Genomic DNA, 18714 nt, shown 5'->3' on the forward strand with positions numbered 1-18714 from the left:
AGGAACCCGAAGCGATTAAACCCCTACTCAAACCGGCTTAGCAGGGAAAGCTTCACAGAAAGCCAACAATGGTTGCCTTCCTCTTAATCTTGCTTCTCTCTTGCTTTCTTTTCACACTATTTCTCCTCCTCTTCCTGTTCTCTCTCTCTCTCTCTCTCTCCCTCTCTCTCGCTCTCTCTCTCTCTCTCTCTCTCTCTCTCTCTCTCAAACAGATTATTTCTTTCTTTATATCTGTCTTCTTTGCGGCATATTAGGCTGCTTAACTTTACTACATTCATGTCAGGTCAAAACCGGTCCTCCCTCATTGTTTCCAATTCAGGATAAAAAAGCGTCAACCACCTCGAAGGTCTTTCTTTCATGCGTTCATTACGAGTGCTTTCTTTCTTTTCATTCTTTTATTTCTCTCATGAGTTTTAGAGAACTCTGTGGATTTTCCAGGTTGTTAAATGCACAGCAGGTTTTGTCAAAATCAGTAGGGAGTTAAACTTGCAAAACTTTATGAGCGGATTAGATGAGAACAAGAGTATGTGCATGTGTGTGTGAAGAAGAGTAGAAGGTTATGGCTACATCACGATTCATGCCGGTTGACTTCTCACAGTATTTAAATCATCAGTATTATGTCATTCACTTCTGCTGTAATATTTAAAGGTTCCGTAGTATGCTATTTTTCAGGTTCATACTTGTATTTTGAGTTTCTACATGGTTTATTGTTTGAAAAACACTTTATTTTCTCATACCTTGTCTGAGTAAAACTGTATTTAACCATCCACCATTATTTTGCATCTCAACCTGCTAAAAAAGACATGGAAATCTAACAATATGAGAACTTTACACTTTTAAACTTTCCACTGTAAGTGTTTGGTGAGAATAAATTGCAGTTATCATACCTGGCTAACGTACAAACCCATTTAGTTTGTATGGGGAGGTACCCTGCAGTAAGTCAAGGGATACTGTTTGGAATAGAAGCCAGTAAATTCCTCTTCCAACACAAAGGGTCCAGCTCTCCAAACTCCCCAAACCACTGTAATGGACTGGATTAGACCACCAGGTGTGGTATTAAGAGATGGAGGAATCGAGGAATCCCTGCCCCCCACCTTCATCAACATCTCCACCTGCACTTGGCATTGCCAATGAATGCCAGTCATTAAAACAGCATTACAAAGACGAAGCCTACCTCTTTCCCAACGGACTGGCTCCACTTCCACATATAGAGCAACCATTGTTTTAAATGCCACTGCTCCCAGCCCCCGGAGAACGGGTTTCCTTTCACTGGCCACTGTAGCTTGAACACTGCCAGAGAGGAAATATGATAAATGTGTCTAACTCCATCTACCAGAGAGTAGCGGGACATTCTCTTTTTCCCCACGGTGCCAACAGGTGGAAAGGAGTAAGATCTGGTCAGGTTACTTTCTATGTATGTATGTGCATTTGAGCATTTTTCATCCGGGAATAACACACCCCTTTTGTGTTTTTTTCCAGGTGCACCAGAAAGGAGAAATGCGAGCGCTCATCAGAACCCCGTCGCTTTGCTTCAGACATCAAGCAGTGTGTGCGTCTTAGTGTCCACCCAAACAACATCTCAGTGTCCCAGTTTAGTGTCACGGTGAGTGGATAGAAGCACACTACTCCTTATCTACACTAAAAAAAAGGAAACAATTACCTGTTTTCTATAGCTTGTGCACAGTGTTTGCCATATCATAAATGTCTTCTTATGCGATTACATATACTTATAATTTATCCAAGCTATCCTACATTACCAGTGCAGACTTCCTTTTTAGATGTCCTGACATAGATACTAGTTGTTAACCTTATTATTTAATTAATATGCTTCTTTCTTGTGCCATTTGAAGGATAAACTGTGTTCAAATGTTAATTAGAAGAACCACTTCAGCAAGCATTTGTTTTAGTGGAGCCATATTGCAATAAACAGTGACGCTAGCTGAATGTGTTGCTAGTGAGAAAATCTTGTCTGGCAGATTGACAATACCTCACACTCAAACATAATTTGTAATGTGATGTAATTATGCTCTAGATACTGATTAGCAGACAATGTTAACTCTATAATCCTGCTTTACATCATTTCCCTGCCTGCCAACATGCATCCTTTAAATCCTGACCTCGTAACTTGCAGTCCCATCCAGTGAAATACTCCCCAAACAAATGTCAACAATCATTAACAGCACACGGTTTAGCTAAGCTGTGTTTATTGTGATTGTTGGCAACTAAATGCAACATTTCTTCCTCCCTGAGTCATTTCATTCTAAAACAGCTGCCTGATTTAAAGATCTGAATAGTTGTTGATTAAGTGTATTAATTAGTGTAGAAGGAGCTGTTATACATTGGGACAAATCTGTCTCAAATACAAATAAAAAAACATTGGTTGGATAGTTATTTTCCCCTGGTTTGGTAACTCTTCCTTTCACCTGTGTCTGTGCAGAGAATGTGATATATGGCAGGTGCAATGTTATTTGTACAATGATATTGTATGTTGGCTATATACACATTCTATTTACTATGCCATTTTAACCTGTGCCAAGTTGAGGGAAATTAATCAAAAAGACACTTGTGGGAATTTCCTTACTTCGTCCCCTTGCACTGCACCAAATTTCAGGCCCTTCCGGATTTGCTGATTATTTTTCAGTAAGATAGGAACAGGTGGCTTCTAATGTTTTATGAGTGGCTGTGTAGGTGTATGTATGTACGTTTGTGTATTCCTTTCAGTGTGTGGGATTTTACTGCAGGTTCAGGAGAAGATTGACATTGCCTGAACATATCATATTCTGTATCTTCGGAGGGTTCCTGTTTTTCTTTCTCAAACCGCACTGCCCGTTTTAAAGGTTGTAACACTGAGTGTCCTCCTGACCTTAGCCACCATAAGTGATGTCACATTTCAATTCCCATTACCTATAAAATGGTGGTTTGGAAATGGCTTTGAATCTCTGAGATCTGAGTGCATAAATCCCCAATATGATTTCTAAGGTCAAGCCTGAATGACTGTTCTTCACCTGTGTCATGAGAGGTGTTGATTTTCTGAAGAACACCCCTGCATCATTTTAATTATATTCATGAGATTATTTGTATGGCTGCTCAAGCCTGATCCTTTAGTGAGTGTTTAACCTTTTCCCAGTCAGCAGGCTTTACCTAAAGGCTATGCCGCACATCTCCCATCCTACTGATTGCAGGGAAGAGGCTTCTGTCAGACTGATAGGGCCTCCTCCTTGACCTTTGTGTTATTAGATATTTGCTTGGAAAGATAAGCCAAGGCAGTCTCAACAGAAATAGAAACGATCCACTGCTGAGATCAGACCCATTCTAAGAAACAATACATTATTTTCCTTTAATTATCTCTTTGGTTGTTTCTGATCTACTGAAGCTTATGCTGCAATGGTCTCTATCATCTATCTATAAGTACCTATTCATTTCAACATGTATAATAGCGGCTTACTAACTAAACAAATAAAAACGTGACATAATTACAATGGTATTTCTGATTTTCAGCTTGGCTGTAAATAATAAATCAATTCAGACTGTATGATTTTATACATTACAATAAATTATGCTTAAAGTTAAGTAAGAGAACAGTAATAGCAATGATATGTGTAGGCTAATTTATAAAGCTACTTTACTTTATAATAAAGAATGTCAGTAGATAAAGTTCAAGTTGAATATTTTTTTGCGTGTGTGCATGCCGGGTGTTTCTCTTAACATAACTAGGTTATTTTCATATTTATGCAGCCCTGATGTGGCTAGACTTGGCCATGACTTCTCTAAATGTAATTAAGGAAACTCAAGGTCTGGCTAAATTCCCTTCTTAAAAGGAAAAATACATTAAAGGGGGAGAAAAGGTGAGAGGCAGAGTGAGCAACGAGTGAGAGAGAGAGAGGATGTGTATAAGATGGAAGCCTGGTCGTGGACTTGGAAGCTATGTGTCTGTTCACACCCGCACCACTGTCTTTTCATTAAACAGCAATATAAAAACAGCGCAGGTCAGCCCTTCTCTACCGCTGAGGCAGCTTTTAGCCTCACATCACAAGTGCACTATGGACTTCACCTCAAATCATTGCCTAGACCAAGGCCCACTGCAGACACGCTTTTTCATCAATATGTATATTTTGGTCTTGACCTCACTCCACCTGGCTCCACAACTCTCTTTTTTCCATCGTATTCAAGGACAGTTTTACTTTTTTCTTCCTGCCCCACCTGAAGCAAGTTATTTGCTGAGGTGCAGAGAGAGCTTATAAAGCATTTTCAAATCAAGAGGCACAATTTGCATTCTCTTTTCCCCCAAGAGAGTCCTCTTTTGCCTGCTCGTCCAGCAGCCTGTACGCTCACCTCAGTCTTCCTGCTATTTCTGTCCTTCTCTTGTCCATAGTCTCCTCCTATAGTCCCATACTTTGTTTCAACCAGTTAAGTTAATTATATCTTTCTGCATCAAAGTGCTTAGTTGTTTTTTGGATGTCTGGGCAGGATGCATCTGATGCCTGTTCATGTAATAACTTCTCATTCAAGACTCCCCCAGTGGCTCCTTTGGCCACTGGCCACCCTACAGATGGATCATTACCCTGCACAGAACTTGCAGCTGGGCTTCTCTGCAATATTGTGTGATACAGTGATGTTTGAAGAAAGTATTGGCTCCAAAACTGATATGAAGTCTTCACAGATGGGAATTTGAGCACTGTCGTCGCAGTTGGGGCACAGATCTAAATTGTTTATCTCTGAACATAGGCACAAAAAATGCACTTTGTTTATTAATACTATTTTAAATTGATGCATGATTTTCGCTGTGTGATGTGTGCTGTTATGGATGTGAAGCCATGCAAACTTTGCTGAATCATCCCTCCCCTTTGTTTTATTATAGTTCAGGCAATTACTGTAAAGTGAATATTTATCATATCACTGTTGAGAATACTGACACTTTTCTATATCTTTTTCTCTTCAGTTGGTGTTGGAGGCCCATAATGTCCCAGAACTCTCTGCCGGTGTCAACTGCACCTTTGAGGACCTGACTGAGATGAATGGCTTGGTGGAGGGAAACCGAATCAAGTGCTCCTCCCCTGCTGAGAAAGAGATGCCACGCATTATTGTTGACAAAGGTAAGGGTGGACCTACCTAGTAATTAGAGCTTCTGTTGAATACAAACAGAATGTACATGTCTGTTAGGGATCATGCATTGATTTGGATGTTTTCCGTTCAGCCAGAAGCATGCTAAGAGTGTTCTATAAATTTTTGTTTTCCCATTGCCATCAGTAACTCAGTGGGCCTTGGAGCAAAGCCCTAGGACATGTTTAGTAATTGAATGAACATTAGTTATTAGGCTGCTGTGGGATCTATTTACCACCCTCCCTCAAAGTGGATACGCTCCAGAGGGAATGATGGGACCCCAGTTAACCCCAGTGCAAAAAGGAGAATATCAAGCTGCACAACTAAGTGTTTTTTACTACAGCATTTTGGCTAATTTAGTGCCTGGAGATTACACAGTCCCCGCAGACAATGTCACCATTTTCATTCCTTTCAAGAGGCACACAACTAAAACATTTTTGACAATATTCATTCCGCAAGCATAGAAGGGAAAATATTTTTTTCCCTTTCTAATTCCCCTTCTCTTCACCTCCCCTTTCTGTGGTTGACTAAGCTTTGTCTAATTGAACAAAAATCCCACGTGGGAAGGCCTTTCCCTGAGCAGGCAATCCTTCATATCGTTCACCAACCCTCAATGCGTCCTCATGTTGAGATAATGAAGATACCTCATCCTTCCATACTTCCACAAAAGTACAAAATGAATAATGAATGCATGGAGAAAATATATAAAACAAAAAAAAGATAGTGATCCATCAATAATGCTCAAAATGTACATACCAAGAAATGCTCATTGACGATGTCAGAGCTGTAAAAATAATTCTCACAGAAAGGGGAAGTGAGCAGAAATTGCAGTTCTAATTGCAGTGCTGGTGACACCTGTTTATTTATTTAGCCACCCACATGAACAGCTTCACACCCATACACTGCCATATACGAACACACACGCTACTGCAATAAAGTAATCCTCAGACAGACAGCACACATGTACACATGTAAGGCTGAAAGGGAGCCTGAGGGTGCTTTGGGGAATTAAAAACATTTGTTTATGTTGCCATGTCAGCCACATGTAAAGCTGGTGATTCTGCAGTTAGGAAAACATAGACGTATACGTAAATATGTACTGAGACACTCAAATGAACCATGCATCATTTCTGCCCATGTTTAGCGTTTCCCACAAGTGGTTATTTTTTTCGCTGTTTCAGGAAGAAGAAGATATTCCACATTTAGCCTATATTTGAACCATTGATCTTCCATTTTTGCGTAAACTCATTAATCTAAGCTTGGTTGAAAGGATGAAAAGAAAGGAGAAAGACGGATAGAGTGAAGAAAGAGGGAGGGATAGATAGTGATGGCAGGCTTCAAGGTAACATTTAGGTGGCCTAATTAGGACAGATCCGTTGTCAGCTGTGCTTTAGTGTGATTGATGAATGATTCCTTCTTTGTTAGAGAGATGGAGAGAGACACGGGGGAGAAGGCGTCGCAGTGTGGAAGGAAGCGAGAGAGACCTTTGTATAGCGATAAAGTGGGGATGAGAGAGAGAGGTGCAGAGGTAGTGTAGAGACAGAGCAGTTAGATGTGTGGATGTGCTGTTGAATTAAACATGAACTCCTTCATTAGGGCCAGACAAAAGGACATACCAAATACAGATGAGGCAAAAGCTTGCATACGCACACACACACACACACACACACACACACACACACACACACACACACACACACACACACATACATGCATACACACACAGTTTCTGTTTCATCTTCTTCCCCCCTTTACCCTGTGAAAGACACTCTCAAAGACTTTCCAGGGGAATATTTTCCATCCCAAGGCAAACCCACCAACTACAATAGTCTCTTGTAATGCGGCAGGTATAGGGAGACTTAACCCAACAAAATCCTTCTACTCTGCCTTTCTCTTTGTCTGCCTTTGCCACTGCAACAGGCTGAGCACCTGTGGCTCAAAGAAGTGCAGTCATCTCTTCCTCATGGGAAAATCTAATGTGACTAGACACTGAAATAAAGGATACGTGAACAAGAGAATAAAATAGTTATCATATAGGCAGGGGTTCTTTAAAGGTGTCTACCCTCTGTTCATGCTGGAAAAAGTAGCAAATTTTACCATTACTATACTGTTTTGTTTCTCCTAGTTGAATGAAGATGGTCAGTAATGGGTTTAATATATGACTTCTAATGTATAGCAATTCTTGCTTCTATTGGTTGATTTTTTTTTACCTGACTACAAACACTCTGTCAGCGTCTGCATTTTAACTAATCTGTTTTCTCTAGGTGACCACCAGATTGTGCAGCTATATCTCAAGTCCAAGGAGACAGGCCTGGCATTTGCAAATACCAGTTTTGTTTTCTACAACTGTAGCGTGCACAAGTCGTAAGTCTATATCTACCTGTAGCTCCCAGGAGCGCTTCTCTCTAGCAGACAGCTTGTCATGCAGTAACTCTGATCCCTTTATACAAATGAAAAAACTGACATTGATTCTTAAACCCTTGGAAATTGTATTGTATATATGAATAAATAGGCATATTAAGCTTTTGTTCTCTAGTGTGTTTTCTGCTGTTCAATATTAATTCACAACACTGTCTTCCATCTCCTCTGTTCTCCATGCAGGTGTTTGTCATGTGTGAGTAGTCCTTACCAGTGCCACTGGTGTAAATACAGGCATGACTGTACTCACGACCCTCGTACATGTTCCTTCCAGGAGGGCCGAGTCAAGAAGCCGGAAGTGAGTCTCAGCCGTCGGTGGCGATAGAAGGGTTTTACCTGAATTGCTTTCTTCTTGTTTTTACCTTAATATGTACACCACCCCCATTTAAACAACAACATGAACGGGGACTTTTATTGTGCAGACTACGGCTTCTAAATAGCAATGGCAAACATAACAATGAAAAACCATAGACTGTATAAAAAAGGAAAGAACAGGAATATCTGTAGCAATATATCCTTTTAAAGGCAGCTGTGGAGGAGCTCATGAGAACTGGATCAGTGCAGGGGAACAAACACAGACACATCGCAGACGGTATAATAACATCCAAAACACACAATTCACTCGGTGATTTCTGTGTCATGAGAAATATTTCCATAACCATTAAAAACACAAAAACGGCCAAAATACACCTAGCTACCTGTGACTCAGATGTTGTGGACAAAGCCAGTGAATGAGTATCCACTCACAGCTGAGTAGGCAGTCCCTCAGTGTGACCAAAAGATGCTTTCGGTTCACATGGCTTAATGAATCTGTATACAAGTGTTTCAGACCACGTCTGGTCTGAGTGATCCAATCTCAATGCGTCCTCAATGCGCCCTGGATGCATTTACACCTGTACTTAGATCTGTCCACTTGTGATCTGATCACTCAGGACAGATTTAAAAAACAGGTCTGAACAGAGCCATAGTTTTAAAGCTGCCCAACTCCAGCCAGCTTCTTCGTATTGGGCCAGCTAAGTAATAAAACATGGTGAAATAAATTGAGGGGAAACGTTTGGCTATGTGACACTAATAACTATCATTCTAGGTTTTACATGTAAAAAGAGTTATGTTAAAAGGATTGAGACACCTTTCAGCTGTAGTGCTTCCATCTGGCATGAGTCTCTTGGCATGTCTCACTCTTGACTGCACATCAAAGGGCAGTGGAAACTAATAAAAACGGAGCCATTTCCTATTGCCCATCCCTATTCCCTATGACAGCTTAGTCTGTGTGAATTATCAATAGTATTGGCAGTCACTTCTATTCCCGTCGAAGCAGAGCCCACCATAATTAGGCTGCTCTGCTGCAGTGGACAAGCCACTCACTGTATGGGGTACATTCAGTGAATAACCCGACCCGCCCACTCCCCGTCCTGTGAGAGAGTTCTCACTCTGATTTAGAGTCACTGCCACTGTGGCGGCCTTCAGCGCAGAGCAAGGAGGTAAAAGAAGGTTTGGGTGTCTGCCCATGTATGTGTGTAACATCTGGTGTGAGCCTGTGGGTACAGTATGTCTGTCTTTCAGCGTGCTTCAATATATTTTTATGCCTGTGTGTTTATCTGAATACAGTTTTTGCCTGTCTATACCCTGCCAAATCATGGTAGATTTCAGGGGGAGGCTTTTACAGGGAGTTAGTGGCCTGTTAAGCCTAGCCTGAGGTGAGCTATGATGAAGATCACTAGTGCTCATGTCTGGGTTGGCAGACGCTGCACGACGGGCAGGGACAAGCTTAGCCAGATTGCCTTCTTTGATGAGCAGGCTGCTCTCAATTGTGTTATTCCACCCATGTTTCCCCCGAGCCATTCAACCCGCATAGACGATATTATTTTCTTTTCCCGCAGTTCCCATTATCCTTTTGAACCTTCTGCTTAGTCAGGCCCAAGCCTGAGTCTTTGCAGGTTTACTTTTCCAATTAACTCAGAGGCTGGTGGTCAATATTAACTGAGGATAATAATGTGTGAATCCTCTCCTATTGTGTTGCTGACTAGAAGAAAATCATAAATAAAGCAAAGGGGATTTAGTATTAGCACATTAATGACATCCCTTTTCTGACGTGTTGTTTCAGAAAAAGCAGGTGTTTTGCAGGCTTAATGACTTCTAATTTACTTTTAATTAACCCCTCAAATCCAAGGTCATGTATTTGCTGCCAGATTTGTGGTTTGCTGTTTTGAATTAACGATTTAGACACACATACACGCCTAAGTACATGCAGCCACGTGTGCAACTATCCACAGAATCATTACCAAATTTCAAGATAGGCAACAAGTCAACTTTGCTCTGTGAAATGGGATGGCCTCTTTCTGCCGCAGATGTTTTTTTTGTGTACTATTACAATTAAGGGATTTCAGGCAGGGATCTAAATAATCCCTAAAAACTATGCTAATGATCGAGGCCAGGCAAATGTCCCTACTGGTTGAGCTGGTGGTTAGTATGCATGGCAGGACAGACTTAAACCCAGGCCTGGGCGTACAGTGGGTGCCTTTTTATTCATGCCAGCAATGATATGGGCACATGGATCAGACATTTGCCTGCTGGCACATTAACTAAGGCCACGTCCCGGTTTGCCCTCCACACATCTCAAGGACTTAGCTGTTCTGATGAGCCTCACTCACTGACAAAGAACATGCATGCAGCTTGACTTGATTGTACTGAATAAATAGCCAAAAGTTATTCCTGACCACTACTGTTGCATTTATTATATGAATGCTTATTTACCTAATAATGTTTTTACCTGCATATTTATCACTTTCTGTAACTGCATACCCCATCACAAGTGCACACAAAGCCTCACCTAAGGGACCTAAGGACACACAGGGGATATTTCCATTTCTTCTGTCTATAACACAGCATTTTCATTTCCTGGGCTGCTTCCAAGCTTCTACATAATATATTCAGCTGGTAAGGATATTTAAAACACACAAAAATACTAATGTTACTGAATATATATCACTACACCTTAGCACGTCCTCGCATAACTTACCTCTTGTCCATGCCGTGGTGATCAATTCCTGGGAGTTTGTTTACTAGGAACATATTGATTATGGGATCAAGGTAATTTTATTAAACAATCTAACTGCCAGCAGTAATAGCTATTAGTTGCCAATATTAGACAGGAATGGTAGAGAGAGGTGCTTACGTTCAATTCATGGACAAATCAATGTCATACACAAGCAGTGACTGCTGAGGACTGACAATATGTTGAAGTTGAAGTGGTAGGAAAATGAAAAATAGAACAGAACGTGAACATTTGAAGAGGTCCATAATGTCATTGAGCTGCTCTGGCATAGGTATCTAGAGATATGGACAGTCAATTGACCATAAAGGTTGTAAACATACCTCCAGATTAGGTAAAAAGGTAAATGCTAAAAATGCTATAACTGTTCTGCTGTAAACATTCTGCAAACAGTATATCTATATTTTGTTTTTCTTACATTAGATAGTTTCACAGCTAACAACAATAATGGAAACATTATGAAAATAAGTTTGCTAGGGCGTTCACAAGCGTTTGTTGACGTAAGCTTACCTTGCCAGATCGCACGACAGACAAGTTTTGAACAAAGCCTGCTAAAGGGGCGGGGCAGTGATGAAATCCATGTGACAAGGATACAGGAAATTACAAAACTATTAAAGAAAAAGATGGCAATGCTCCTTTAAGAGCAGAAGAGGGGAGATGTATTTTTTTTTGGAGGGGGGGGGGGGGGGGGGGGGTTAGCAAAGAGTGGGAGAGTGTCTTTGCCCGAGGCTCTGTAGGAGATGATAAAACAGAGGCCAGTTAAGTGGAGCTCTTGGTAACCACAAGGTGTCTGTGTGTACATGTGTAGTGTATGAAAACTGAAGATCCTCTTCATCTTCACACCTTACACTGCTATAATTATGGGCCTCTCTGTTGCGCTCTCACCCTCCCGCCTCTCTTGCTTCAAACTATGCCAAGGGCTTTTACATTCACAGTTCCCACTCCGCTGCCTACTCTCTGTCACTCTCCCTATCTCCGCCCTTCACACCTCCCACCAGCCTCTAATTATCAGATCTAAGTAGGTCCCCAAGAAGAAAAGGAGTCAGGAAAGAGAGAGGGAGAGAGAATCAGTGAGAGCAAGGTGATAAGAGAAATGAGAAGGGTCAGTGAGCTAGATATGAAGAACAATACAGTGTCAATGATGGAGAGATGAAGAAAGAAGGATAATTATATAGATAAAAAAGAGAGCAGACAACTTTTTAGAAGTCAGCACTTATGTTGTTATGATGAGTCATGCTATTGACAGGTACTTTTCTCTTTCTAGTGCTTTGCTGAAAGTCCTTGATTACATTACTGTAGGGCAGTCACATCTTTGCACAAAGACACACACATACACATAAACACATGTATAAACTAGTCTACTCCACTTCTAGAATGTACTCTGTAGTCTCTCACCTCCTACTTACTGACCACGTATCTCTTTCCTCAACCTGTGAAAATATATATAAAAGGCTTGTCTCACGGACATTACATAACCATTTTCTCACTTTCCTCTACCAGTAACTAACTGGTCTATCTTGATCTTCCTCCTCAAGTGGTCAACAGTATGAAGCCTGATAGAGTTGAAAGAGTTGTACATTTTAAAGGTCCCATATTGTAAAAAGTGACATTTCCATGTCTTCTTTGTTTATAAAGCAGGTATAGGTAGTGCTGGTAGTACCAAAACACTCAATTCGCAGAGAAATGCACACAGCCCGTCTTTAGAAACTGTGCCTTGAAATGTGCCGTGAGGTTGTGATGTCACAACTATACTATATACAGGTAGAAAATGCCGCTACAGTCCTTCCATATAGTCTTTCCTCAGCTACAATGACGGTTCAGAGATGCCAAGAGGAGGGGGTCCTAATAGATTGTGTGAGACAGAGGATGAATATAGGTATATTCAGACAGACAGTATGAGAAAATTTGTTTTTTGAACAAATGAATAACCCAAAATACAAGTGGGAACCTGAAAATATTAGCATAATATGGGATGTGTATGATGCTGTACAGTACAGTATGTGTGTATTTATAGGATGTGTATGTACAGTACTTGTAGTATGTGGTTTATGTAAGTGTGATTTGCGTTTGTTCCTCTTATTTATCGCACTTGAGTCGTTAAGGGTGGAGAGTGTTTGGGAGCGTACATAAACACACTGATATTAGATCAATTTAAATGTTGACATGAATCTTAACAGGCGACAACGAGAACACTGCCAACACCACCAGCATCAGTAGCCAACTAGGATATACACGTGTGTTTGTCCAAACCCCTGAAAACCCACTTGGCCTCAGGGACAGCTGGCAGTAATCATGGTGTGGTGTACTGAGTGTGTATGTATACATACAAACAGGAAAATCAGAGCTAAGTAGGAGGAAAAACACACCGTACCAACAGCGTACACTCTTGTTTTTGAATTCCTTGCTGCATACTGAATTTTTCATTGTTATTGAAGCAAATAAGGCATCTGTTTCGTGATTTTATGTTTTGCTGTTTTTTCTGTCACAAAACTAAGAAGGGGTTAGAATTATTGATTTTGAACAGACATAATCTGCATTAGTTGGGCAGGCCAGCTTCATAATTACAGAATTTTTTAGTTTATGGGTTTATATGACCCTGTTTGTGTATGTGTGAAAGAGTGTGATTGTGTCACTGTGTTAGATTATGTATCTCAGACTACATGGAGTGTAGCGTAAAATCACTCTGATGTCAGTGGAAGGTGCTAATGAAATGGTGAAATAGCGTATATGTGTGTATTTGTGTGTAGTCAGCTGTTTGAATTTGCTTTTGGAAATGCTCCATCTCTGATGTGTTGTCATAAAGGCAGATGATGCAAGAGATGCTGTCTGGCTGTGACTTGTGGCGTTTACCTACTCTAATGGGATTCCAAGGCTGTAGTTTATTCTTTGTATATGTTTGTATGCTTGGGTGCTTGAATGAACTTGAATGTACCATAAAGTGCAGTTTTAGTTTTTGGTTTTGTGGTTTCAAACATTTTAGTGCATTTTTTCTCTGTCTCTCTCTCTCTCTCTCTCCGTCTCTCTCTCTCTCTCTCTCTCTCTCTCTCTATTTCTTTCTTTCTTTCTTTCTCTTTCTCTCTGTGCTTGTGTGTCCTATTACCATATGCCACTATCAGTAGATCCGTGTCTTCAAGATTCAGCTTAAGTCACCATGTTAAGTCATGCTCCGGTGCTTCCCATGACTTCATTTCCACAAACCAGATTACGTTTATTGTCCCTATTGTTCAAGTGTATTAACTGGAAGAGATGTGATTAAAAAATGGATTGCATCTCTCCTCCCCCTCCCACTCATTCTCTCTCCAAATATGACCCTTCATTCTTAGGAAAATGAGGTTTGAAAGTGCAAACACAAGTGCACCACCTCTTCCTTCCTCTCCTTCACCACTGAACTCACTCGCCCTGTTTGTCATTTATCTATAATGACTTTGTGAATAGTGTCACAGAGCGTTCCCCTCTCTCACACCACGCAGCCATCCAGTCAGTCACTCAGCCTAACCCAATCAAGTGGCTTTTAATGAACTTCAAACAAGTGTTATCACCCAGTTCTACGTGCGCTATGCTTCACTCCCCCCCAGCTCTATCCATGCAGGGGCTCACCTTATCTGCTTTCCTTCTTTTCACCCTCTTTCCTCCTGCCTCTTTGACATGCTAAAGCTCCTCCTGTCGCGTATGCTTCATGATTTTTTTTCTGCCTCTGCCTCAGTCACTCTTTTCTTTTGTTGTTCCTCGCTTATTTGGCGTATTTTGCTCTCTCTATCCACCGCTCTTCAGTTAAATAAACAGTTTGGGGAAGTGCTATTCTGTTTTTACTATCTTTACCCTCTCCTATTCTTGCCACTGCTTTTTTTCACTTGTTCTGTCTGTCCTCCTCTGCCCGTCTCTCCTTTTCTCTGTCCATCTCTTCCCCCTCCCTCACCTGTCCTACTGCTCTCTCCTTTCCTCTTCATCTTTCAAGAAAGTCATAGGTCCTCTATATTTAGCCACCCATGCACACCTGAATTGATTGGCTGTTAATTTTAGACCTCTAATTACTAAATGACTCCTCTCCCCCTCTCTCTGCCATTCATTTTCACCTAATTACTGCAGTGGCAGAAATTAACCAGGTTTTTTTTTCATCAGTGACATATTTTCTGCATGAATATACAACAACCACACATACAAATACAAATGAGAGCTCATTTGCTTTCTGTGTACTGTAAGTGTCTGTTTCATCGTATCATTGATGCTCCCATCCTGTGTATAATGATGGTGGAGTACCTGTTGAGCTGGCCCTTCACTCACAGTGAATGTGAGCAGGTCCTAGGACTGTCTGACCAAAAGACTTAGCTGATCTCCATCCAACGGGAACAATCATAAATGAAAGCACTAAAACACTGAAAAGAGCACACGCTGAAGTGGCTATTTCTTTCAATTCAATTAGTGTTGGTGAAGAACGAGGTGGTCTAATACCGGATGAGGCTCTGTGAGCTCTCAGTCACATTCTAGAAATAGATTGAAAATGTTATAGATGAAAATGTAGATTTTCATATCTTTGTAATGTTAAAAACAAATCGGCATCAATTGTTTGAAAACGTATATATATATATATAAAGGACCGTAATTTTTTGTATTATAACTAACACTATAATAAAGCAGCGCTCAATCTTATACACATTTTTGGGTAATGGTACATATTTTGGAGGTCATTTCATATCAGCATTCCATTATGATCTGGCCTATCTGTGATGCCAAGTTGTTGGTCAATTGATCTGCATTTGCACAAATGATCTCAGGATCTTTTAAGCATTCAGTAAGGTGACTGACTGTTCTGATCCTTTGAATATGTAGTGTGGCATGCAAAGGGTCAGTGCCTGGTTGCATAAACTACCTCGAATTTCAAACTGTTAGTGATGTAAAGTTAAGATGGTCAAATGTATACTTTAGCAAGTTGTCCAGTGGGTTTTCCCTGTCCCAAAAATGCATCTTGGTATATCCTCCTCCTCTTCATTCATCATAAATTCAAACCTTCTTGCAACACACAAAGGAATTGTCAAGCAGCTACGGGAAGATGAGGGTTTCCCCTATAAAAAGTAAATATTTATGGTGATTTTATGCAACTATTTTTTAAGGGTATCTGTTGCGCCAACCAACCAGGTGGAGACTTAAAAGTAAGACAGTCAAATTCAAAAAAAGAGTTTGGTATCTTCCAAACATTCATCCTTTCCTCTATTAAAGAGAATTGTGTTCTTCACTGCCTTAAGTGACGGGCAAACTGCACTTACTCTAAGGTGTAAAATGGCATTACATGATATTCTTGAGTAACATTGATGTAATTGCAGTTATGCATTAAACATGATGAGAAGACTCAACCCCACTTGTCTCTCTTCCAGGGTTGTCCCCAGTTGCTGCCTGCAGACAGGATCCTGGTGCCAGTCAACGTGGTAAAGCCCATCACCCTACGGGCAAAGAACCTCCCACAGCCCCAGTCTGGACAGAGGGGGTATGAGTGTCTGCTGACCATCCAGGGAAATGAACACAGAGTTCCTGCCCTGCGCTTTAACAGCTCCTCAGTGCAGTGTCAAAACACATCGGTGAGGATGAGTGTGTGGATGTGTGTGTATTTTACTCAGCAGCTACTCTTGGATGTCATCATTGAGCATCACCCCCCAATCTCTATAAAAACTTCCCATTTCTATAAAATGTTCCTATAAAAGTGATTATACCTTTTCAATCTCACACACATACAGCCACATGCACACACACACTGATTCCAGCTGACTGGTTTATACTCTACGAGCTAGACAGTGGGTATGAGACAAGAGTCTGACTCTGTCTCTCCTGCACAGCCAACCCTGCGATCATGCTCCCATTCAATGACTGAATAATGCATTGACAGCAATGAAAGACTAGCATGAAAAAAGGCTTTATGCTGGTTTTGATGCTAATCGTCTGTTGATATAATAACATCTCATCTTCCTGTCTATCTTCATCACTCTGGGTGTCTTTGTCAGTGTCTTTGTGTAGAGATGTCTGCGGGATTTATGTATTAAATCACAGTACAATCCAAATATTTTACTTTGATTGAGCTGTAAAGGAGGGAAACTGTAATTTAGCGGAAAATTATGATTCTAGCACCAACCCTCCATGCTGATGATGTTACAGACCCAAGTGAAAAATAATTTTGAAAGCTCTCCGTGTGTGTGTGTGTGTGTGTGTGTGTGTGTGTGTGTGTGTGTGTGTGTGTGTGTGTGTGTGTGTGTGTGTGTGTGTGTGTGTGTGTGTGTGTGTGTGTGTGTGTGTGTGTGTGTGTGTGTGTGTGTGTGAGTTCATGTGTGTAATTCATGTGTGTAATCATGGCCACCTGTTGATGATGTAGTTTGCATTCAAGAAAGTATTGTTATATACTTTTGGACATGGAGATAATACAGTAGACAGTTTAAAGTATCTCAACAGCTTTTCTCTCTCTTATACCCTCCTCCCTGTCTCTCTCCCTCTTTCCCTCTCTGGTCGCCATGGTGATAGTATTTCTATGATGGGATGGAGATGAGCAGTCTTCCCGTGGAGCTGACCGTCATCTGGAACGGAGATTTCAGCATTGACAACCCCGCCCACAACAAAGGTGAGCATTCACAGAGGCACAAGCATGCGCACACTCAAGCGCTTGCACATACACACATACACACACACATACACACACACACACACACACACTCTCTCTATATCAACTATTTCCATAGTTCTTGCAGTATCAAAAGAAACCACATACACACACACACACAAACACAAACACGCATAGGCTCTTATAAACTCTCTCTTAAACACACACACACACACACACACACACAGTAAAGCTGCTGCTTCCCTATTGTTGCCCTTGGAGCCGGTCCCCATGGCAACAGACGGTGTGCTGAGGTGCAGCATCCATCCCCTGATGTTTCCGTGTAGAGTGGTTAACTTTAACACATCCTCTGTTACGCTGTCCTTCTGTAGGTCCCTTTCCCATTCTGTCTGTCCATTTCTTCATCACAAACATTATTTCTTTAAGGCTGTTTCTCTTTTATGCTTATATCAACACTTATACTTGCTTATAACACTTCTGAGAGTTTGGCAATCTATCCATCTCTGTTGCCAATGCCAATCTCCTCCCTTCATTTAGTTTTTAAGATGTCTAAGCTAATTACATGTGCAAATATTTCCATATTTTCCTCAGCAATTCAATTTGCTTTACTGGCATACATTTAAGAAGAGCAGTGATGGAAAAAACAGATGCTAATGAATAACGAAAATGAAAGCTAAAATTCTGAATGTAAGAAAGCAAAGTTAAATTATCATTTGAGGTTTTATTAACAGAGAGAAAATAGTTATCAGATAATTTATATTGCTGCCTCTCATTTTTTTTCTATGCACCTCTCCATCTACCCATAGTATATGTGGAATGACATCTCGGTGTGGAATTTTTAAGCTTTTAACATTCAGCTGCTCAGCTTGATTCAGTTTGGCCACTGGCAATCTGCTACTGCAAGTGATCTTTGCTGCTGCAAGAAAACAGCAGCATGCTGGGGGTTGTAGTTCCCTGACAGGAAACAACTAATTTAACAGAAGGTGGTGGAGTCAGGCATAAGAAACATATTGTTAAAATATGGATGATATGCAAACGTGACACTGTGCTCTAAGGCAAAGTTTGTTCAGTGTTTGTGTGTTTGTTTGTGTGCATGAGTGTGTGAGTCAAAAACAAGGCATTTCTTTGAGCATAAGTGGAAATCCTAAGAAGAAGCCACACCAGTTAGAGAATGAGTGGAGATGCTTGAACTGGAGAGTCCTTCTCTACCATCCTCCAATCTTTGTTTACCTGTGGAGGAAGCGGCTCATACGGCATCACTTGATGGACAGATCACACATGCATCTAATGGCAATTAAAAAGAAAATGGCTGGCCTGTTGCCATGGAGATGATATGTTAAATGTGTGATGAATGAGCAGAGGCGCGAGGCAGCAGTGTAGGAAACTCCAAGAGAGAGAGGGAGTATATTGAAATGATAGGTGGAGAAATAATGAGACAAAGATGTCAACGAATGTCGCTCAAATTTCAGTTTGATGTTTGCTTATTCCAACAGCAGAATAAATACATTTGCATGCATTTGCTGTTCTGTAATCATTTGTACAATGG

The 18714-nt window shown here is 40.9% G+C and overlaps 1 protein-coding gene across 1 annotated transcript in view; it reads left to right on the plus strand.

The window, feature by feature from the left end:
• The window catches only part of plxna4 (plexin A4), a 202882-nt gene that overhangs the window by 138149 nt on the left and 46019 nt on the right, over positions 1-18714 (plus strand). The window contains exons 5-10 of the mRNA XM_083934813.1: positions 1480-1603; positions 4940-5093; positions 7365-7464; positions 7702-7816; positions 15940-16140; positions 17072-17168. Of these exons, the coding sequence (XP_083790939.1) occupies positions 1480-1603; positions 4940-5093; positions 7365-7464; positions 7702-7816; positions 15940-16140; positions 17072-17168 (791 nt within the window). The remainder of the gene's footprint in view (positions 1-1479; positions 1604-4939; positions 5094-7364; positions 7465-7701; positions 7817-15939; positions 16141-17071; positions 17169-18714) is intronic.

Source organism: Echiichthys vipera (genome assembly GCF_963691815.1).
Source record: "Echiichthys vipera genome assembly, chromosome: 20".
In the NCBI taxonomy this organism is placed as follows: domain Eukaryota; kingdom Metazoa; phylum Chordata; class Actinopteri; order Perciformes; family Trachinidae; genus Echiichthys; species Echiichthys vipera.